The sequence below is a fragment of the Odontomachus brunneus genome, unplaced genomic scaffold, assembly GCF_010583005.1.
Source record: "Odontomachus brunneus isolate Ranch 3 - 2012 unplaced genomic scaffold, Obru_v1 Obru_scaffold_011, whole genome shotgun sequence".
Classification (NCBI taxonomy): Eukaryota; Metazoa; Arthropoda; class Insecta; order Hymenoptera; family Formicidae; genus Odontomachus; species Odontomachus brunneus.
The window spans coordinates 1,549,547-1,573,623 of NW_022639461.1; the positions used below are offsets into that span (position 1 = coordinate 1,549,547).

The 24,077-nt window shown below is 42.0% G+C and overlaps 3 protein-coding genes across 8 annotated transcripts in view; 1 reads left to right on the plus strand and 2 right to left on the minus strand.

Annotated features, from left to right (window-relative positions):
• Positions 1–7,752, minus strand: part of LOC116840650 (phytanoyl-CoA dioxygenase domain-containing protein 1) — a 12,588-nt gene extending 4,836 nt beyond the window's left edge. The window contains exon 1 of the mRNA XM_032807609.1: positions 7,392–7,752. Within this exon, the coding sequence (XP_032663500.1) occupies positions 7,392–7,412 (21 nt within the window). The 5' untranslated portion in view covers positions 7,413–7,752. The remainder of the gene's footprint in view (positions 1–7,391) is intronic.
• Positions 7,753–13,431: 5,679 nt separating this feature from the next.
• LOC116840713 lies at positions 13,432–24,077 on the plus strand. Of its 6 annotated transcripts, none has more exons than XM_032807792.1 (4): positions 13,432–13,679; positions 22,326–22,614; positions 23,518–23,709; positions 23,880–24,030. In XM_032807792.1, exons 2-4 carry the CDS (start codon positions 22,382–22,384, stop codon positions 24,010–24,012), a joined length of 558 nt encoding a protein of 185 aa, XP_032663683.1. In that variant the 5' UTR covers positions 13,432–13,679; positions 22,326–22,381; the 3' UTR covers positions 24,013–24,030. The 6 variants fall into 6 exon arrangements, with proteins under 6 accessions (XP_032663683.1, XP_032663687.1, XP_032663688.1 ...); XM_032807796.1 differs by lacking the exon at positions 13,432–13,679 and adding an exon at positions 14,074–14,165; XM_032807797.1 differs by lacking the exon at positions 13,432–13,679 and adding an exon at positions 16,573–17,074 and having other exon boundaries at positions 23,880–24,077.
• LOC116840714 lies at positions 15,512–16,647 on the minus strand. The gene is made up of 2 exons (XM_032807798.1): positions 16,346–16,647; positions 15,512–16,258 (listed from the first exon to the last, which is right to left on the minus strand). The coding sequence occupies exons 1-2, from the start codon at positions 16,612–16,614 to the stop codon at positions 16,216–16,218; spliced, it is 312 nt and encodes a 103-aa protein (XP_032663689.1). The 5' UTR covers positions 16,615–16,647; the 3' UTR covers positions 15,512–16,215.

A 24,077-nucleotide genomic window follows, 5' to 3' on the forward strand; every position in this document is an offset into this window, starting at 1 on the left:
GACGAAGAAGAGAGCGGGAAGTGACAGTCGCTGATAAATAAATGCGGAACTGGTGGCTGGGAGTATTGTGTGCGTGTGTGTGCTGTATATGTGCAAATATGTGTGTGTACCAGACTTTCGTGCGATAATTATTAAGGTCAGGTTAAGTCGAGAAAAAAGATAGAGAGAGAGAGAGAGAGAGAGAGAGAGAGAGAGAGAGAGAGAGAGAGAGGCATCGCGTATACCGCAATTTTGTGATTCGCGCATAAGTATACGTGTTATCCTTTCTCCACCAGTTGGCAAACTTCTTCCGCGCGTGATGTATTACGCATGCTGAGACGGACGAGACGGTTCGTGAAGTTGTGCAGAGTCTCGTTAAATAAAAGCGACGTGCTAGTTATGGGACGTCTAATTTCCGGAACAGTTTTATGGGCGATTCACCGCACAACCGTCCACCTGTCCGCTGTCCGCGCTTTCTTGGCGCGCGGTCGCAAATTACTTAATTTACGGTACGGAAATGTGTTTAGCGCGTGGCTAAAGCCAACCAAGTCGCTGAAAAGCCCCGCCGCTCGCGTGACCCGCGTGCTTTGCAAAAATCTATTCGGCACTCTCGGACGAGACCACGCGTTTTTTTCAAACGTTTTTGCACTGACACGCTACGCAGTGTAAGAGATTTTAAGATATTCTTGGCATATATTCTCTAAATTTTAAATGGAAAGAGTGGCGACCAAACTGCCATAAGCATTTAGCCCCATTTTTTGTAAGTTTGAAAATGGTCATAATTTTTATTTTTTTTGGAAACTTATTACGAGTAGATTCCAAATATATAAATATCGAGGTGGCGCTCCACACCGTTTCAGAGAAAAATAATCCAAAAGAGTTTCACTTCCGAGAGGAGAGGCGAAAGTGAAACTTTTTTGGATCATTTTTCTCTGAAACGGTATGGAGCGTCACCTTGATACTTATATATTTGAAATCTATTCGTAATAAGCTTTCAAAAAAACCAAAATTATGACCATTTTTAAACTTACAAAAAATGGGGCCAAACTTAGCTGCATTCTTTACAACATTTGAGTCAAACTAAACTAATTTACTCGTTGTATGTCAGTTATTTCTGATACAAATAAAAAATAAAATAAAATAAAAAATAAAAAAATAATTTTATAAAATAAATAATTTTATTTATAAAATAAAAATATTTTTTTTTCATATAAATTCTTATCAATTTTACCATATTTCCAGTAGTACAGAAATAGACTATCAGTAAGGTCTGTCTTGCTAAGGAATATAGCAATTTCTCTAAAAACATAACAAATTTTTGAATAGCATATTTTAGTTTTTAAAATATATAAATAATACATATAAAATATGAAAGGATATTCAATTATCGCAGACTGTCGATATATTCGTCTGTTGCAAAATTCTATAGCGATTTTTACTGTAAAATTCTTCCTGTGTAGAGTGCTCGTTTAATAAATCTGTCGCTCACTCGTCGATTGTATTCCCAGTTCAAACCACGTGGCTCGTCGACATGTTCAGGTCGAACCTTTCATCGCCACGAGTTGAAATTTTCTTTTGAAGGTGGTTGAATTTGTATTTTATAGTAATTGAATTGTATTTCATAACACCTTGTGGAGTCTTTAGAAATATTCTTTTGTCTTCCTTAAGATAGTTCGTCCACGACAATAGTATCAAAAAATTTATGATTAATATATTATATAATTTTGACTAGGGCTGTCTGCATCATATATATCATATATTATAATACTTCAGTCGCTATCAGAAATTGTGCACTTTAGGTATCAATTCTCTCAAAACTAGACGGTTGAAAGTCTTGTACTATTGTAATAATTTCTACAAGCCTCTTTTATCACCTTAATTTTGATTAAAAAATAGTTTGAACGCTACAATCAAAAACGTGCTATCGGAAACCGTTTTCAATCATTTTCTAATTGCATATGTAGGTAGATCGTGTTTACATTAATATACTATGAATATACTATGAATATACTACGAAAACTTTACAAGATTCATAAGAAAATAGGTTTACGAACGAATTAATTTAAATAATTGCCGAAAGTCTTCTTTACAAAAGTGTTTCCTTCTTCTTACATCATGCGATCACAATCTCAAGAATCCCGAGACGCCGGGATCGTCGGAGAGGCGCGCGGATGGCGTGTGAAGAAAAAAGAAAAGAGATCGGAGTATCATTGTTCCATAAAATTGCTGCTGAGCCGAGCGATATTCCGCGTTTATCGCGGAGGAGGCGCTCAATAGCGCGCGTTATGCGTTTCGTCTCGCGGCGTAAATTGCGCGAGGTAATTCCTTGAGAATATACCCCGATACGCGACGATGCGTAATCCATGGGTGTTTTTCGCGTGGCATCTTTATCGCCCGTGGGTGCAAAGTGTTCCCCCCCTCCCGTCATCGAGCGGCTCGGGAGAAGTCGTTCGTGAGAGTCTTTCGGTGAACGACGCGTACGGACTCTCTATGACGGTGAAACATGAATTTCGGGATGTTTACGAGGTCGATCGTCGAACACCGATATGCCGGCCGCGCAGTTACTTTCGCGCTATTGCGACGCTAAAAATACCACGTGCTCGGCACACATTTTTCGCGACCGGCGCGCAGTGTAAGAATCTAAGCAAAATCTAGCGAAAAACAAATTTTGATATTGATATTTTGACGATTATATCTAATTCATTGATCTTTACCTGATACACACTGTGAGAAAATTAAGTGAACACTATACCGGGACAAGATGGCTACCTTGCTATGTGTTCGCATTTTGATTATTACAAAACAAAGTATACGGTTAACAGGCTCGTGGTGGATATCAAGACATGGAAGAAAGTTGCCACTGTCATGTTTATACAGTCAGTCGCAACAATTAGTTGCCTGAGAAGTTGTAACTTCGAAATTCTAAGATATAGGACATCTACTTCTGGCCTCCTCTATAACAATCGATTTCTCCTCGCGGAAGAGCCACATTTCCAAAAGTTGGCTGCTTGCACCCGGAAAGAATTCGCGGGCCGCGCCAAACGCACGCGGCATGTGCCGCGTGCATTAGTGCGGAAAGTAATGTGCGCGCGAAGCGCATCCCGAAAATAGCGTGTTCGCGCCCGACAGGTGGGTGGTTGGCGGGCACGTCATCGCCGTCGTCGCTTTTTCTGGGATTTCGCGCGTCCGTATATACGAGTGTGAGTCAGTTCGCGCGCATGAATCGCGCCGATAGGAATAGAAACCGCGCGGGAGCGGGCCCCGTGGGCGTTCATTCTTCTTCGTCCACCCTCGTCTCGCGATCCGATCGCGAGGGATCAATGGGCAAGGTCATGTCCGTCGCTTCGCCCGCTCAACTTTGTTGAGTCGCACGCGAACGAGCAGAAAGACACTGCGAGCGAATTGACGTCTTTTTATAGCTCCTCTCTTGTGTCTCCCTCCCTGTTATCTCGGTGGTGTTCTAGGAAGAAGAAGGAGAAGAAGAAGGAGAAGAAGAAGGAGACGAAGAAGGAGGAGGAGAAGATGACGACGACGAAGAGAAAGAAGACAAAAATGAAGAAGCGTGTGTATGTGTGTACTTGCGTCACTCATGCAACGATCAAGACGCTACTTTGTTCTTGGGGCGGGAAGATACTTTTAATTAGCCCATTAATGTCGACATTAAGATAGATAACGCGAGACAAGTGGAAAATATTCAAGGGGCGTTCGATAAAAAAATATTCACCGATACACGCGCACGACACCGCAACGCGTCGCGTATTCTGAGTGCCGTGTGCTTTATTTGTTCCTCGTTTAATTTGATTTGCAAGGTACTTAATGCCAGTACATTGTCAATTCTTTGTAAGCAGTTAAAAAGTGGCGTTGCTGAAATCTCGACGCACTTGTATCCTCCGTGAAAGAAGTTAAAGAGAATGCGGTCATAGATGTTTCGTTCTTTTTTCGGAAATTTTGAGTATTTCAATTAATGATTCACCGATTTGAAGCTTATGCCGAGCAGATTAAGAATACAAAGTCTCGGTATTATTCTCGTGGTTATTTAAGGGAGATAAACGGTTTAAAAGGCTGCAATCTCAGTAGTATTGTTGCTTATTTAAATTGCAAGCTCTTGTGGGTCGTTTATCTCCCAAATGATTACGGGAATAATATTGAGATATTTTTGATATCTACTTGTCTCTCTTATAAACTTCAAATCGAGAGATGTATCGTTTATTGAAATATTCATAGTTTCACGAAATCGTTTCTTGGAAGAGAGCGAAACTTGGCCGCGTTCTTTCGTCGAACATATACGACGATTCTTGTTGTACAGCACTTGTTGCTCGCTTACGCGATACATGACTAGACAAAGTTGAAATTAAGTCGTAACGCAATGAAAGTAATCATGGCTATGATGCCATCGCGACGACTCAGTAGCTCGATCAGTCGTCGCCGTCGCAATCGAAGTAACGCTACGTGTGAGATACACAGACGACATAGATAACCAAGTATATTGTAGCAATACACGTAGGTCATAGATAAGCGAGCGAATGGACTATTCTCGTGTGATAAATTATTATCGGGCCTTTGCTACGTACAGCTCTTTCCTCTCACAAAAACAAAACTCTCCTCTCTCCTCTACAAATACATATTTATCTGAATTGTTATTTACGAAACACTCGTCCCTTCATGGAATGCTTACTTCGTCAATAACAATCGTCTCGCGAGTCTACGTGTCCACTACACAAGCAACTTCCGTCCCGTCTGTGCGTTGCGGGAGTACAATACTGGTATTAATTGTTGCATCGTCCAATAAATATGAGCGCTCACACGAGCGCGCTTGCGGATATCGTTAACCACGATCTCGTATGACTCTTCTCACTCAGACTTCAACCCTCCAAGCGCACTGTAATGTAAAGAGTGCGGCCAAGCATCCCTTCTCCATGAGATTTCGTAAAACTCTGAATATTCCGATAAATGGTACATCGATTTGAAGCTAAGGACGAGTAGAGATTATAAGAATATAAAATCTCAATATTATTCTCGTAGTCGTTTGAGAGATAAACAGTCCAAAAGATGGCAATCTTAACAAACAGCCATACTAACTTTTCGTTGAGATTGGATCATTTTCAAGATAATTTATCCAACAGTTAACGTCAGTAATGTATCTCGCGAAGTAAATCACAAAAGGATCTACTTCGTCACGGAGAGACACGTGGTAAATAAAAGAAAAATATTTATATTCGTTTTTAATCACGTGAACTTAATTTGCCGAATTCGCACTCGCGGGAGACATGTAGAGCGTCCGAAGAAATCATAGTCTGACTTCTTATAAGTAATAAAATTTGCAAGTTCACCCCTAAGAAATCCTCTAAGAAATCCGCTGTCTCGCCTACCACCTCATGTAACTAAAAGTATCTTTTTGGTCACGACAGCGTCGTCTTCAAGAAGATACAAGATGCACTTCCGGACATGAAATACACGAGTTTGAGGACCATTAGAGGCACCCACGCTCTGTCTTTTCGGGGCCGATAAAGCACGCTCGATCGATTCGTTATACGGCGTTGCAACAAAAAGAGCGAAAAATAAGGAGAAAAGCCAGCAATGTCGAGGCACGTCCGAGCACACAAGCACGATCGTGACGCATGTAACAGGCGATTTCTTCTTTCTTTCTAAACTGTGGCAAACAATTTTTTGTCGATTCAAACATTAGTGATAATACGCTGTCCCCCTTGATCTTTTAATTTTCGTTTTATTTTTTCCTATACTCATGCCAAGTGTCGATTAATTTGTTTTTATTTATTCCAATTCACAACGTGTCAAGTCGCGCCTTCGGTGTCAGGAAACGTAGGCGCGTACGTAAGTGTGCGCGAAGAGGCTGACAGTGTGTTGGTAATCTGAATATTTTTGATGTGGCAACGTGAGATAGTTCTTTTGCGTTCCGATCCATGGATAATTCACTTGAGCACGAGGATGCTGACCTCCGAACCGAAAGAACCAGTCAATTATATCAGTCGTGCTTGAACTCTGGTGACACTATTAGTTCAGCTACTATGTGTATCTTTGTTTCGTCGACGCGATCGTACATATATATATACAATATATATATAGCTTCGTTGTATCATCGAGCACTTCAATCACGCAGCTCTCTTCAAAGATACCCGTTATAGAAAAAAAAAAAAATTGGAAAGTCGCGTTGAAAAACTCGACTCTCATTCGAGGCGAAAGAACGAGCGATCAAATCCACACGAATGTTTCTTTATCAGTCGTTGTGTACGCGACTGCCAAATATATGTATGCGTGGCGAGAAATAAATGAAAAAAACATTGTAAAATTTTTAGAAAGCAGAAATAATTTTATTTTCTTTTTCAACGAGAAAGACAGTTTTCCAGCCTTTCTTTGCGCGCATGCATAAAATCGGATGCTTTAATTTGCAATTAAATTAATCGTTTATTCGCGATATATCGTGGGTCATTGCAAGTAGATGATATATTTATCGCAATTTCAGTATAAAAAAGGACAAAAACGATTGCGCATCGCTCCGTCACGGACGCAACGTGGGAGGACTGAAGCAAGGAAGCCACACACAGGAAAGTGTCATTCTACTGGTAAGAAAAGCGATTATACTCAGTTTTACTTCTTTTAAGTAATGGCTATTCTCAACAAAGAATATTTTCTTGACAATAGTCTTAAGATATATTCACCACAAACTTAGAGAAGCTCATTTTCATGTAGTCAAAAGAAGAATGTATATTCTTCTCACACGAGAATATTATAAAACTTTCTCGAAGAAAATTTTCAGCTGACTCTATGTGGTAAGTAAATCGAATTTTAGTCTCTATTATATTTTCGTTTGCAATGTTGAACTCCCTAGGATTTAGAATGTACTTTGAATATTGACAGAATGTACTTTGAGATTTGATGCTTGTGATGAACTCACGACAGATTTGCAGACGTGTAAACTTGCGAAATACTTGAGATGAGTAACATTTACTTGAACACAGTATGCATTTTTCTATGTGAACTCCTTATCGTCGCTGCAAATGTTTCTCAAAAGAAAATCACATGCATGTATCTCCTGAAATATATACACAGCTTCAAGATCGTGCCAATTGAACCACAACAAATAACTCATCATGCACATCTAGTCACAGCGTGAATTCGCAACGACGAGACGCATAGTTCGCGAGCAGCCACGTCATCGTGTAACGCGTCGAGACGCCAAGAGACGAGGATGTTCCACGAGGTGGTATCGTTTCGCGAGAATAAAGTTCTCAAGGCGACGATTTGCACCTCTACCGGTCCGACCGCGGGCGTCAGAAACGATTCAGTGCTCGTCCTCATGACAGCCTCGAGCCCAAGACGCGTGAGCGAGCCGACTCTTTCTCAGGATAAACGCGAATACACAGGAGAGGAGACGCGGTCTTCACGAGACTCACCTGCTGGCTGACGTTCATCATTCTGCTGCGTCTGTCAAGGCCGTTTTTGAATCGATCCCTCGAACTTCCTAGCTGGCGACGACGGAGTGAACTCGAACACGTCCGCGGCCGAGTGCTCACACCAAATGACTAGGTGAGCTCGCGAACACGCCAAGTCCGAGGGGAGGCGAGTTGAGTCGGCCGGCTCGGTTGCAGCAGCTGAGACGAGACTTGCAGCCACGTCGACGTCGACGTCCACGTCTCGCCGGGCGAGAGAGAACGCGGGTTCCTAAATGTCCGCGGATATTGATCATCTGACAAGCCAGCAACGAGGCAACAAGCAGCGAGTACGCGTGTGATGCGACAGTGCGTTATGCACAATGAGACGAATCGTGCGTTTATCTCGCACGCATTACGCCGAATAACATGCGTCTTTTACGCAACGATATTCCCCACTTCTGCGAGGAAAATTTATTTCTCATTAAAGTATCAAAGTCAATTACGAGAGAGTCATTGAGACGAGATGGAAGCGTCGATGTGCCTTCTGTAGGAATATCTCCAAGATGCATTTGTCACGCGAATATAAATGACTGGTACAGCGAACGCGTCCGTTTGTCGCATGTTACTCTGCTCATTTAATAAGCTCCACGTATGAACCTGGCTGTTGCAGCACGTCTTCTTTAGCGGCGCTCACGGTCAGTCGGACACCCGGCCATTCGTAACGAACGTCCAGGAAGTAAAGCTTCGAGAGTCAATTTTACAGGTCGCCTCAAAGCCAGCCCGTCATATAAAAAGTATACATGTTTCATTGGACAGACGCAGAGATGGATTTGTATCTAAAGCACTAAATAAATATTTTTGAATTTTCCAATCTTATCTTCTTGGTCAACTGCATTTTTACTAAGCAATCGGCTCAATTCGATTCGTCTTGTTTATTTGTACATGATATCGCTGATATATCTCTACTGTGTGTGTGTGTGTGTGTGTGTGTGTGTGTGTGTGTGTTGTCACTAATTGATTCAACGGGAACTCGAAGTAGTTTAGAGTGTATACACATATATACACTGAATTACGGCAGAGATTAATTCGTCACAAGTAGTTATATAATATTAATTGCTGTCAAAAGAACGTGTAATATTTTTGTAGCGCGTAAAAAGAGATTATACATTTTATTTATATTTATTTTCCTCTTTACACACACACTGAGAAAAGAATATTTGAAAATTTGTTTGCGGGATATAAAGTTCACTTCTCTAAAATAGTTATTTCTGTGAAATAAACTTTTATTTCACAAATAAATTCTCAAGTATTTCTCTTCCAACGTACTTTTATACAGTGAATAAAAAGTTTTTGAAAATTTATATATGGGCTATAAAGTTTATTCACAGAAGAGAGAGAGAGAGAGAGAGAGAGAGAGTAAACTTTGTTTCACGGAAATGAATTTTATATATCCTACAAACAAATTTTAAAATATTCTTTCTCAGTATTTATGTTTGTTGTAACATTAAGAAAAGGATACAGTTGGAGAGGCGAAAGACGGATGTGTTGTATTTTTAGTTGTTCTCCTCGATCTGTATCCCTGCACGGCGCTGACTATAACGCCACGTATAACGGACTCTTCCGATAGACGTAAGAGCCATCGGAGAGTCCACCGGCGTGATTCACTCGCACGTAATACACGTCTGCGTTTGGGCGGTCCTGTAGAAGCTGGCGCCGAACTAACGGCGAATAATTCCGCGCGCCGCGCTCCGCTTGCGTGGGCTCGTAATTTACGCGAGCGGACCATGGAGAATTTATTAAAGTCGAATTTCTCTAAATTCCGAAGAGAAAATTTTCTTTCTGGTGGAAAGCACACTTAAATTTACGCGCTCCTTCACTCACGCGTGTGTAGCCTTAATAAATAATATACATCCAGCTTATATCTCTCGGTCTTATCCTTTTGGTTTATCTGAGTACGTCGGAACTTGTGTTCACGCTCGCGCTTTAGCTAATCGCTTCTCTCGGTTCGACAACAATTTTAAATGAAAACCATTAACGGGAGCTCGACAATTAATGTAGATGAATTGCTCGTTGAATTATTCCCGAGCCTCCCGTTGAACCAAGCGAATCCGCGTCAAGACGAGACACGCAGACGCATGTGTATCTCATGGTAATGGCGTTTCTCGATTTTGTCGAGCGATGTGTGCAAAGGCCGTGGTACACTGTCTTTCCACCAAAAAATGTAAGCAGTAAAACTTAAATGGTAAGAAAATTAACCGATTACAATCGATTATGTTTGAATCGTAAGAGGAATTGTCGACTGTGAAGAGGGAGGCCTATTTTCTTGCTACTTAAGTTGTACTGTTTACGTATTTTTGTGTACGCTTGATCTAACTTTGCCCCTTATTCTCTCTTCCCCCTCATATTGCGCATTCTTTGCGCTACAAAATTTCTGGTTAAATATGAGCGAGCCAAAGATTTCAGTTGAAGTTACTAGAATTCTGTTCGAGTCAACAAGATTTTTAATAATTGGAATTCTGGTTCCAACTTGAAGCAGAAATTTCTGGTTCGCTCATGTTTCAGCGGAAATTTGGCTAATCCAAGCAAGCGTTTCTGTCGCGTATGATCGAGTGCGCATCGAGCAGCTTTGTTCCTGAAATGAGTAAAAAAGTGCCATCGGGAATAAAGTCGGCCGGGATATTCGGGAATACTGGCGCGCGAGAGTGCCATTTGACCGTGAGCCAAGCAGTTGACTTGGTTTCTTTTTATACCGTATAGTTTAGCTACGGTATTATTGCGCTATTAATGCCGGGTGTTTGGGCGTTGTTTGGAGCAGTTTAGGGCGCAAGGTAACCCCGGCAAATGAGAGAGCGTTGTCCAGCGACGTATGTACGTGTGCACGTATGCCGGGACGAAAATCCGGGCAACACTTTGTTCTGCTACACGTTGCAGTATAACATCTTGGTTCGCTGCCAGGTATGTACTCTTTGTGCTCTTAACTCGACTCGAATTAATTGTAGCCGCGGCGCGGCTACCCGTCGTAAACATTTGCTGCCGAGCAGCGGAGTGAGGTATTAATTACTCGCATCTCTACGTGTGTCTTCGTGGCGCGACTCCACGGCACTTATCGATCCGTAACGATCGTTTGCAACGCGAGTTCTGGACGCGCCATTTATCGGGAGATACGCAGCGAGAGGTGCACGGAGAGGTGAGAACGCTGAAGAGCACGACGATTAATCCGCGGATGGAAACTTTAACCACTACTCTACCGTTCTCACGAAGGCATTTTCATTGCGAAGTATCACATTTCCCTTGCCGATCTCTCTCCCTCTTTACGATTAAAATAAGGTGGAATCTATTTTTTTAAGATATTTTTTTAATTCACACACATATTTCTCTTTCTTCTTCTTCCTTTTATGGTCCAGGATGTCAGTCCCATTAGCAAGTTGTGAGTCTTTGCATTCATATTTGCTATCTTCTGTCTCCTTACGTTCTTTAGCGAAGACACGATGCGTATTGTTCGATGGATTCGAATAAATCAGGGAAATGATTAAATTTCTGTTCTGACTAGCACACTTTGAAAATATTCGTTCACCAACCGAACTTTTCGACTAATGATTTCGACTCTAGTTTTTACAAACTGCGACGTCGCGCTAAGTAAGACCGCATGATTTTAGTTATTTTCCAATTTTATATAATTTTAGTTATTAATCGAACTCGATATAATTTCTTACACGCGATTGTCATACGAAAATAATAGAGTGATAAAGTCAAATTCCACATCGATCGCACTCAATATTCATTTGAAAGAGGGAGAGAGAACATGAATTGCGGTCTATATTCCGAGTTATACGTGCGCGCGATGAGAAAATACTAGTGATTACATTTTGCGTGCGCCTATGAAGAGATCACTGTGCGTACGTGCGTGCGTTGGCTGTTGCGTGATGGCCATAGGCGCCAAACACTTCCTTCGCGGCGGCATATTCTTGAATTCGGCGAATAAATTAGGCATATATCCGATATAATAAATTGAGAAAGAAATATCTAAAAATTAACAAATATTTATTGAACGGGTACCATTAACATATTGACTTAAAATACTCGGTTTAAGTAGACAATATTCGATTTAAATGAAGAGAATCTTGATTTAAGTAAATATGTGTCAACGCTAACCACTCAATAAATATTTGTTAATTTCTAAATATGTTTTTCTCAATGTAGAGTCTCATCATAGTCACACTTTTTATATCCAATCTTATCATTCATTTAATTTTATTAGCATGCAGCACGCATTTCGTGCGAGCCCTTCCCCATGTTCTTTTTTTATCTCGTGACACTCCAAGAGCGTGTTATTTAGCTTGGTTTTAATATCTTCATAAATTATACCGTAAAATTCTGTCTCGTTCTCTTCTATTCTTTCGCATTCTCTTCTTGACTCTCTTCCTCCGTCTCCAATTCTCTCTCATTCTCTCCGATTATCGTCCATTCTCTCCCGTTCTCTCTTTCTTTTTCCCTTTTATCCCTCCACATTCCCCCTCTCTTTTTCTCGCATTCTCTCCCAACTTCTCATTTTTGCCTCTTTCTTAACTTAATCTGTTTTTCCGTCTCCGTTTCTGCTTCCTCTGTCTGCTCTGTGCTCTTCGTCTCCATAAAAAACGTCTTCATACACGAAATATTTTTTTAACTGAGTACGTATGGAGCGCTACAAGGCGTCTATATGCTTAGCGCGCTTTGTTTTTTGAAAAGATAATTTTTAAAGCGACACCAAGTCGTTACAACTAAAATACGAGACATATCGCCTAAGAGTGAGCATAGATGTAGATAAATGACAGGTCGGCAGGTCGACTTCTTTTGATTTTATTTGCTTGGTTACTTGATTCTCCTCGCCCTGCTGTCCTTGTCTATCTTCATTTTTTTCCGGAGCCACTGATTTTGTGTCATAAAACACACAGCTCTTTATTAGATAATTTTATCTCGCGAACGATCCGCGCGCATGCCACTAGCTGTGTTATTTTTTCCAAAAATAATTTATTTGGGTTTCGCACTGTATTTCGATATATTGCGCTGTATATTATTCAATCATGCCAATAATGCAATGATATTATAATACATTTACATACTTAATGTACGTATGATACATATAGTATAGCATGGTAATACGATAATACATAATAATACTGTAATATGATAATACGGCGAAATGCGCGTACTTGATAAGCAAGGCGATGTTTCTTCGAATACTAATATGTGTTTATCCGTCGCTGGAAATACGAGAAGCCAGCAGTCGCGAGGTTAATAGTTTCCTAATTAAGAAAAGAACGCGTTGAAAAAAATGGAAGAAGAGCAGCATCGATTTCACAAGTAAACCGGGACAACGCACCGTTAGCCGCGGACACTGCAACAATCGTGCGCCTTGCCCCGACATGTAAAACAAAATTTACCTCGATAGCTCCGTGTCGGATTAAATCGATGAAGTTTAAACGAGAAAAGTTCAATTGCCCTAAAATTTCAGTTAGCACATCAGTGACGTTTTCCACCCGGAGACTTTAATTACAAATGTAGGGTCCGCGATGTGAGTAGCGCGGTTGCGGTATAAAAATTACCTTCCCGAAAGTTCGAGGAGAATAATCTGAATTAAAAGAAGCAGGAAAGGAAGTAGGAAAGAAAAAAAATCCCGAGTTTATAAGATTAATATCCTCAAGTTCTTACGAAAGTGGATTAAGCCACCGTCGCCTTGAACTCTTTAATCCGAGTTTCGCGTATCTTCCTCCAAAACACCGAAAATATTTTTCGAATTGTATCACAAATCGGGAATTACGCACTTACATAATAATTTTTACGCAGGCCTGTCAACACGTGTCTGAATGCGAAAGCACCAGAAAGAGAGACAGACGGATAGATAGAGAAGAGAGAAGAGTGGGAGAGAGAGAAAGAGAGAAAGATAGCGAAAAAGAGAGGGAGAGAGAGAGAGAGAGGAAGGGAAGAAGTAAGGAGAGTGAGGGGGAAGGAGGGAGAGAGAGAGAGAGAGAGAGAAAGAGAGACCCTCGCGATACTGGTCGCGTGTCGTACAACGATGGTGACGAAGATTAGTCACGATTACGCGTGTCGTGCGGCAGCTAATTTTCCATTATCGAGATACAGCTAGGTTGCACGCACCCTCCACGGATTCCTAGGGCTGGCTGCGTTCTCGCGCGCGTGCTCCGTGCATGTGCACGTGCACCGGCGTGCGATCACGTGCAAAGTAAAAGTGGGGGCACCGATTGTTCGTTACTTTCTACACCGATAGTCCGTTAAAGCGCGGAGAGATGCGATTCGAGCGGATTGCCGCAGGTACGCGCTATCTTCGACGGCGAATCCTCGAGACTCGCACGGGCCAACGGAGTGCTCTAATCAGTTATTACTCTCCGGGCAAACGATAATTACGACGTGCAATTGATTGTCGGCGCGCGTGCCTGGCATCTCGCAGAAGCCGGCAGAAGCCGGCTGCTCGATATCGATGCTATATCGCTTTCTCGTGCGGTCCCTTAACGCTTTGGACATGAATGACGTATGCACGGTTCGTGTTCGGCGCGCACATTTCACTTCGCGCAATGCGAAGTTACGGCGAACTTGTCGAGTGAATATTGTACAATCGGCGTTTTCGATAATCGGCCGAACAGTACACCCGCGCACGCATTACACGTTCCGTCGTGGCGTTCGTTCCTTGTCAGTGCGTATCGTACGAGCTTGAAGGTCCAAGTACACGGAATTTTGCGCTAATGCTCAATCGAGATACGTCTCGTTGAAATTTCGCGGGGGGAGATGCCTGGAAAACAGGTAAATAGCGCACGTGTTTCAACTTGCTAACAGAGGCAGCCGAACTCGTGGCGTAGCCGGCAGAGGGTCATGCCACGAGTGGTTCATTGTGTAACGAAATCATTAGTGCAAGAACGAAATTGTTGCTGCGAAATCGAGAAATGGGAGTTTCTCCACACGAAAGAGAAACAACTCCGTCAGTGTGACTGAATTTTCAATACTTGGGGACCGGACGAAAAACTCGCTCGCAGAAACAGAAAGATTTCTGTAGGAGAGATTCTTACGTAGCCAATCGGCTCTCAGTTTCAACCGAGTTTTAACGCAATTATACGCTCGGATGAGTGTTTTCGACCACGGTGACGGAGATATTACCTCTCGTTAGTGAGTTTTTCATCCGGTCCTCGTTCAGTCACGCGAACGGAAATTTTATTTTCGTGCGTTTCCTCGTCGGATGTCGATGCGCCTGAAGATCGAGTACCATCCCGATATAAGTTCATATTGTTTATTGACGGATGACCATCGGTCAATGTTTCTCTGCACATGGAAAAAACAACTCCATTGGTGTAACTGAATTTTCCGTTGCCTGGGGAGAACAGGGATCAGAGAACTTAGGGAAATCCCTGTTGGGAGTTTTCCACTCAGTCAGTTGTCTCCAGTTATCTCAACAGAGTTTTAATACAGTTTTATGTTGAGACGGATGTTCTCGGTCGCGCGGCGACAGGGACACCGTTTCTCATCACCGAATTTCTTTGTCCGATCCTTACTCGGTTGCAGGAACGGAGATTTTTCTCGTGGACAGGAGAAATAATTCCGTTAGTGTAACTTTCTAGTGTAACTAATTATTATTGCAACCAAGTTTTAATACAGCCGAACGTTCAGATAAGCGTTGCAGTAACGGAGATATCACGTCTCGTCACCGAATTTTCATCTGATTCCCACGAATCAGTTTCACACGAATGGAAATTTTTGGTTTCCATGTACGAGAGCACTCTTGACCTCTTCACTAGATTAAATCAATGATAGCTGACACTAACTAACCTCAGAGTTAGTAATATGATTGGACGGACCAGTGTGTCACGTGCAACTTGTGCTACAACTTAGAGGTCGTTTACAATAGAAGTCATAGGTCGTAAGGTCGTAAAAAAACTGGCCAATCACAGTCGTCTATTCTTCCTGAGGTCAAAGAATAGTCGACTGTGATAAATTTCCTTATGGCTTTAACCCTTCTACTGTGATTGATAAATTTTCTTATGGCCTTAACCCTTCTATTGTAGACGATCCTTTATACACTATTATTTGTATATTCCTTTATTTATAACACGTCAAAATCAATTTCTTATTTAGCGGTTTATCTGACCCTAGTTATTTTGAACGTGTGTCTGACGGAACTCACGCTCATTATCTCTCAAGCAAGACTAGACGAAATTCAAAGTCCAAATTCTAAAAATAGCACGCTGCGCCGTATATAGCTATCGTAGCCGAGCTGATACGAATAAATAAATAATCCGTCATAAATCTGGAATCGCATATCGAGTGTCGTTCTAATTAAACGTACCATATTGACCGTATTGACTCGTTCAGACGTAGTACGGTACGTAAATACTCCGGGAATTTTTACGCCTTACGAAAGATTCATGATTCTCCGTACCGATTCCGTGGCAGCGAGTAAGGAAATGATTCCCAGCCGGAGGAATAGCTATTCCGAGTACGGCTGATGACAGGAATAATATGATTTTGAAGAGACGCACACGATGTGGTCGATAGGTACGGGAAGATTCGTTGGAAAACTTCGAAACTTCTTCACACAGAACTAAACATTTTTATTTCTTAGACATTTTGTTTTCTCTCAAAGTATCGATCTGTCGCGCTATTTCTGACACAAGAGAGGAGAGTCGTCTCCAATAGCTAGCTGATATTTTTTAAAATATTCGCGGGCGCGGCCCGGTTTCTTTTCTTTTTTTTTTCTCGTAGATGCGTCGATAAGCGTCGTAATGCGATTTAGCGCGTTTGTTATGCTAACGCCTCTTGTCTCGCGTCTAGCCAACGATAGCGCGAAGATAGCGTCGTGGACCTATCTTCGCCAACTGTTAATCAGCCAATCTCGCGATATAGACCTGAATAAATCGAAACGCAACGCAAATAATCGGGTTTCTGTCATTGTAGTAGATCAGATTACAAGATATGTAATATTAAAATCGTACCCCGCCGACGGCGACGACGACGACGAGCACGCGCCGGCTCCTCCTTGGCCAGCCCGCGACACCCCCAACGTTGCGCCGTCGATTTGTCGATGCGAGACTTCGTGGTCGTGACGTAGCCGTGGCAAGAGCGGAAAACTGTGGTAGGGACCTGGACTATCTGTTTTGATCTCTTCCGACGGACATGTCGCGAGTCCTTCTGTCCGTGGTAGTGACACCGTCGACGTCAACGTGCACGCCGCGCTCTGCTGTACTTCTCGCATCATCATCATTCGACCCTCGTTCCCTTGCCCAGCCGAATCTTCGCCCTTCTCTCGCGCCTCGACTTGGGTGGTCTTGCCGTGCCACCCGCTGGACCACACTCTGTCATACGTCGCTCTCGATTGTCACGATCGATCCGTCGTTGGGAAAGCGTCGGACGAATCTCCTCCGCTCGTCTCGGGATTTTGCTCATTGTCGCGGCGAGTCGCGTTCGCGCGCGTCCGATACCGCGGTACCGACAGTGAAATTCAGGAGAGTCCGCGACTTCTCCCTCGACTAAGACAGAGCCCGTCCTATCGTTTATCGTCGCGACGGCGCAAAAACGGCGTGACTTCGCGGAAACTCCGCCGAAGACGGACGATCGACGTCCAGAGGGAAGTAATATTCGCACTTCGCAAAGAGTCAACCACGAGGACAGACGAAGAGCGCTTCTCTCGCCGGCAGGACTTCGACGGAGCAAGAGTTCGCGAAGTAAGTCTCGTTACTTCCGCTCGATCTGTCATCGCTTCTTCGAGTACAGTGCCTCTTCGTTGTTCGTCCCTCATCAGATTTTCAGCCCGCTAGCTGAAAATATTACGCGACATCCCGCGTAACTGTGGCTGGCGGTATTCATGGGCAGATCTTATATTTAAGATCGTCTCGAGTTCATCCGAAAAGATAAGGGTAAGATGAAGATAAGGATTGCTTCAATGGCTATATCCCAGTAGAAAAATTTCTAGGAGAAACTGGTCGCCCGTTAGAAACCGGCCAATTTTTACTGACTAGGATTTTTTGGACAATAACTGTTTGGAAAGTGTGGGCAGGAAAATATTGGTTGGTGTATTTCTTGACCAGCTATTGACCGGAAACTAGGCAATAGAAAAAGTAAGTAAAACTGGTCAGTTTTACTGTTTAATAAAAAATTGGAAAATCTAGTCAATGTTTCTTAATCAGTTATTAGCCAGAAACTAGGCAAGAAAAGATGGTAAAACAAAGCTGCAATCGTCTATAATGAATCAATGATGAATGAATTTGCAAAAGATTCCACCCTCTGAAAAAAAACACGAGTTTTATATTATTTTTATATATTGAATAATAAAATATAATATTATATCATTATGTGGAATGTAGAATCAAATGATGAAAAATATTTGACGGAATTTTGTATAAAAATGGTTTAGTTAGAAAAACTAGTCAAAAACTGATTATAAACCGGCCAGAAACTGACAAGTTTTACCGTTCAGTTATTGGTGAAGCAAGTATCGCCTAAAAACTGGCCAGAAACTAGTCAGTAACCAACATTCTTGGCCAATTATTGGCTGGAAAGAGGTCACTTTTTCTACTTGGGATATATAGCATCTGAAGAGGATATATAGCATCTGAAAATGAAATGAAATTTCTTAAATATATGTTTTTAAATATACAGTCAAAGAAATATAATCTCATCCTTAGAAGAATTTTCTTGTGGTCACATATAAAAGTATTTTCGCCGTAAGGATAAGATTATATTTTTAGATGTAAGATCTGAATATCAATCTAAATGCCAAACTGAATATTCGAAACTGAATCTTAATAATAAGATCTGAATACCGCTCTATAAGGCACAGTTCGTCCTGCCAACTTTTGCAGATTTGAAATCACCTGAAGATAAAAATTCCCGAACGAATATTTAAACTTTGAACATAGAATGTATGTACGATACTTGTATATATATTTTATGTTGAAAATTTAAATATTTATATTTAAAAACCAAAACAATAAGAATGTCCGGGATTAGGTACAGCGTCGGCACTTTTGCTTGAATTGTTGTTTCTTGAAATGATCATCCATCAATAAACGATGTGAACTTATGTCTCGTGATGATACCCAACTATCGGCGAAAATTTACACGAGGCTCGCGACGCAGCTTCATTTATCGTCGACTTACGTACTCAACAAAATAAAATGGGTTATTAGCCGGGAGTGTGGCTCGTCGTGTGCATTTTGTCACGTGCGATCCTCATTAAGACTCTCTCGATATTCGACATGATTAAAACATCGCTAATTACCGTAGTCCCGGTGTTCGGCGTACCGTCGGCGTGACAACAGGCAAGTGACAAGTGTATAAGTCGACGTCGAGCGATCCGCGCGCGTCAGGGAGGTGCGAAAGCCCCATATGGCACGCGTTTCCACCGTGAAATCTCGAGCGAGAAGCACACAGATAAGCCAACAGAGCGCATACCATCCGCGTGTGCATCTATATGCGGAGTGACGAATTGTCGTCGGATGTTAGTGCGATTAAACGCTGACAATTCCTCGCGGCGCGTCACAGCTACATCACGGCGATGACGAGGTCGTTACTCAAATTAAAGGCAGACGCGACGAGACGCCAAACGCGCCGACGACTACGTTGTCGTCGTTGTGTCGTTCGGGGAACGCGTCCTGTCGCTCCGTCGCGATTCGTTCAGCTAGGCTCGTCTGGCCATTTATTCGGTGGCGCACGTTGATTTTGGCATGGGGCTGCTCGTCCGTTGCCATTACAACAAATCCGCGGTTGCGACTGCAAAGTGGCAGGCCGTAGATTCGCCGCCTGCTCCGCGAACGAGATCGTGAAGGCCTCCGAGCCGCACACTGAGTCGATACTTTCGAGATATAAATTGAGCACTGATAAAGGCAGAGTGTGTCGCGTGTTGGTAACTTCGCAATAATTCCTTTATCGCTTTTATAAAGTGCGGACGAGTCACGACGCCTCTTCCTCGTCCATGGCGACGATTCGCCTCTCGTGTAAACACGAGGTTGCTGCTCGAGGAATATTCCCTGGGGATATCGTGAGATAGACGAGCGGTCCGCTCGCGGTTACGTATTGAGTTTGGCGTTTTTCCTGGCTCCGCGCCGTGACGGCGGCCGCCGGCGCCGTCTTCGTCGCGGTCGCGATTGCGGCTACAAAAAATGAGACCGTAATAGGAGGACAATTAACGAGAAGCACGAGCAGCGCTCGACGCCGACCGCGCGACATTTTCGCGCCGTGCGCGAATTGCGAGTCAGAGTGGCGGCGGTCGATCGCGCGATCGTATCGATTGCCGGAGCAGCCGCGAAAGCGGGCGTCGTGTTACCGCGGTCTTCCGCACGAACACCGCAGCAACCGATGTAACACTACCGACGAGTTCGATCGGACTTTCCGGCCGCGTGACGTTACACACGGGGAAAAAAATTCGGTCGGATAAATCAAATGTTTGGTGAGATATGTGCGAGTCCCGGCTGAAGTTGCCGGAATTTTGTTCCAGTCAACAAGAGGTCTGTTCTTTTTAGCTGAACTGTCTGAACTGGTGCAATAAATTGGAATCAGACAAATATATTTTTGGTCTGTACTTTTTAGCTGAATTGCCTGTGTGGTGTGCATTGGTTAATAAGTTGGAATGAGACAAATATATTTTATTTCACGCTAACTTATTGCACCAGTGTGCATCAGTTCAGGTAGTTCAGTTAAAAAGAACAGACTTTTTGTTTCACTCTAACTTATTACAACAATCTGAATCAATTCAGCTAAAAAGAAAAACAGACCTAAGATTCTGATTGATCAAACCAGATTTCTGATCGACCAGAATTGCAGCGGTTTAAGGGGTTATAGGAGCGTAATTTGGGCAAATGCGAGTTCTGGTTAATTAGAAATCTTGTTAATTTAAACAGAATTCTGACAACTTGAACCGAAGTTCTGTTTCGTTCGTATTTCACTAGATATCTGGTTAATCCAGCCTGAATACTTTTCCCCGTACATATGAAGCGGCAGGTTCTCTCATCGCTCGCTTCTCGCAAGATGCGCGCAAAATTAGTTATCGCGCGCACTCGAAATGAAGGCCAATTAGTGGAAATTTGGCGAAATTACATATCGGCTCCGGAGACACCTTATCGGTCGTTATCAAGCTCTGCTTCTACATTGCGACGAGATGTGTCACCCGGGTCACAAATCCCGTCGGGATTATAGCGGTGGAAGGATCCGTGAAATGACGCGCGCAATCTGTCGGCGACTATGGCGGCGACGAAGAGTGCAACTCAACGGGACGACGATCGGAAGCCGACGTGGCCGGGGATCAGGAGCGAGAGGAGTGAGAGAGCCGTTTAACGTTGGCTCGGCTAGCAAATAGGATAATTATGTCATCTTGCAACTGTCTAGCAACGGCGATGACAGCGCCGTTACTGATTTCAACCCGCGATCACGCGACAGCTTTTTTTCGGTGCACGTGCGAATTGTCATCTCGCAGTTCCCACGCAGAAACGCGCGCACACGCGCACTCGGTGGTGCTTACCAACAGGATTCGTGATATTTATTCATTTCTCTCGCGTGTATTTTATCCAGTATTAATTTTCTGGGTTTTCCTGCAGATCGTACCATGAGAGACAGCGCGGATGATCAAACAGAACGGGGATATATAATAAAATATAATAAAAAATTAAAAATATAAAAAATATACTAAAATATAATAAAATATAATATACAGGGTGTCCCGTCACTACCACATTATCTTTTAAGAGCGAATTCCTGAGGTAATTTGAATAAAAAAACCATAATGCAAAAATAGCGAGGCTATAATACTTTTTAAATTATAAACGATTAAAGTTGACCAATTATACTGGCTAAAATACGCGCGCTCAGCTACGGTACAACATATAATGGTGCATGCACAGGTCGTCTCTTCCAAATATTGATACGGAAGTTCCATATATACAACAACGTATGTAATAATAATCTGCCTTTTCTATCATTTAAATAAACATATCGCAAATAATAACAGTTTCGTTAAAATGTTATGAATAAAATATCACACAATACATTTATGAGAATAAGCTGTCACACGTTTGACGTTTCTTTCAGAGATTTACAACTAATTTCATATCTTATGCAAATTCTTATGCACCTATACTATTGTGTGTTGTACCTGAGCGCGCGTACTTTAGCCAATATAACTGGTCAACTTTAATTGTTTATAATTTGAAAAGTAAGTATAGCCTCGACATTTTTGCATTAGGATTTTTTTCTTCAAATTATCTCAGGAATCCTTAAGAGATAACGCGGTAGTGACGGGACACCCTGTATATGTAAAAAGGTCGGGATACGCGTGCTTTCTGTCTCATAAGTCTTGAATTGTCTCTTCAACGATAGACGGATTACCTCGTTCTCTGTGCACTTTAGTTTGTACACGATAGCAGGCGTCAGTTATCATTCTCAACAGTTCTGCTCCTATTCTAACGCTTCGGTGTTATTACATTATTCGAAACAGCGCGCCAGCGTCGCCTAGAGCGCCTTTATTTAAGCGAGACGCGATGCGTCAGCGCGCGGTTTAATTGCCGGAATTAATAATCCATTACAATGCCAGCAGGTCTTTTATTATACCTGATGAGTTACGTGACATACAATTCTGCCGCAGGCTAGGCATGAAATGGATTTTGTTCTCCTCCCTCTTACCTTTCCCCCTCTCTCTCCATCTCTCTCTTTCTATATATATATATATCTCCCCCTCTCTCTCTCTCTCTCTCTCTCTCTCTCTCTCTCTCTCACACACAAATTATGCAGTTAGCAATGTGCGGGCTGAAAATAAATACAGTGCAGATTATATATCAAGTTAACCGAGGTGACATATGAAGTGATAGATAGGTGACATATGACCCGCTGATACATGAAATCATTTGCATTTTGGTTACAATGTATATATATATATCACAAAATTCGATAAGAAATTTATAATAAATGAGTGAATATTTTTTGCAGTTTTGCAGTATTGGGACGAGTCCGGGTAGCTGAAGACTTCTCTACAAAGGCCTACCATGAGGAGTACATTGCAAACCATGAGGAGTACATTGCTGAAGTCGATCTACGTCCTCATTGTGTTGAGGACGCTCGTAATGGGATTTCCAGTCCACACAGACACAGATAATAAAATTTCTTTAAAGGAAAATAGTATCGTAGAGGGTGTCATCATGAACGATGCGGATGCATCGGTTAAGTCTTACATGTGCGTTCATATACCGCCCGAACTGCAAAATTGCAATTTTGTCAGGTAAGTCGCGGGTATAAGTAGCGAGCAGTTTTCTCTACCGACGAAACAATGTTGAAAGAGTGCGGCCAAACCGCCATAGGCATTTAGTCCCATTTTTTAAAATTTGAAAATGATCATAATTTTGATATTTTCTGGAAGCTTATTGCGAATAGATTCGAAATATATAAGTATCAAGGTATCCGCTCTGTATTATCATTTGATATCTTAACTATGATCACTTATGGTGGCTTAAATCATGGTTTTGCACGGAAAAAAGGATTGGTTAAATTAACCAAATATCTGGTCGAATATTTTATGATCCATAAAATGATCCAAAAATTTCGATTGAAGTAACCTGAATTCTGTTTAAGTCAACAAGATTTTTTGTTACTTCATTCGGAATTTCTGGATCGTTCATATTTTACCAGATATTTAGTTAATTCAACCAAACTTTTTTTCCGTGTGTAATTTCGAACGAAAACATTTGCGATATTAACAATGATCAATAAAATATCTTATTTTTCTCATTTTTTGTTCATTTTTATATGCATTGACCTATGCCGCTATCTCTCGGAAGTGAAACTCTTTTGGATCATTTTCCTCTGAAACGATGTAGAGCGCCATCTTGATATTTATATATTTGGAATCTACTCGCAATAAACTTTCAAAAAAAACCAAAATTATGGCTATTTTCAAACTTACAAAAAATGAGGCTAAACTTGGCATCATTTTTTGCCATTTTTTTATAAAATAGTTCGGATTTGATCTCTCTAATGTGTGCGCGAAATACTTTATCGCCTGATAGGTCGTAATTTATTAAAAAAAATCCGTGATCAGAAAGGAAGACTGCACGACATTCGTGTATGACACATCCCAATCCACTTTGTTTCCATTCGTATTTATGTATCCAAAATTTCACTTCAGTTACCACATAACCACGGAGAACTCCTGGGTGTCGGGAAACGGGCGAATGAAAAAGGGAAAACGTGAGTTATTAAACGATAACAGAGAGAACATGCTGCACTCGCTGAAGAAAGTTTTGGGAACGGGAGAGCGGTTTCCGAGACAGAAACTCGGAAAGATCATATACGAAATACAAAGATGCGTGCCGCATCGGTAAGAACTTCGTAAATAACACTTATGCATCTTTCAGCCGTAACACTAAAAATAATGATTTTATGAGAACGCAAAATCATGTAGTAGCAGTCATGTGGCGCCAATATATAATAGATACTTTTGAAGTATATCGTGTTATAATAAAGTATCTTACTATTTTTACTTCGCAGATTGCCATTTACTTTGCCTTGGTGCACGAAGGAAGATCTTGCCGACAAGGAGAACGAGATCTATCGACTTATTCCCTTCGTGAGAAAAGGCACTTCGACAAAATCGCTGCTGCTCCCGGATTATAACATTTAGATAAACTACCAAATCTATGTATTATAACCTGATCCTGAAATCTATAATTACACGGATTTATTGGA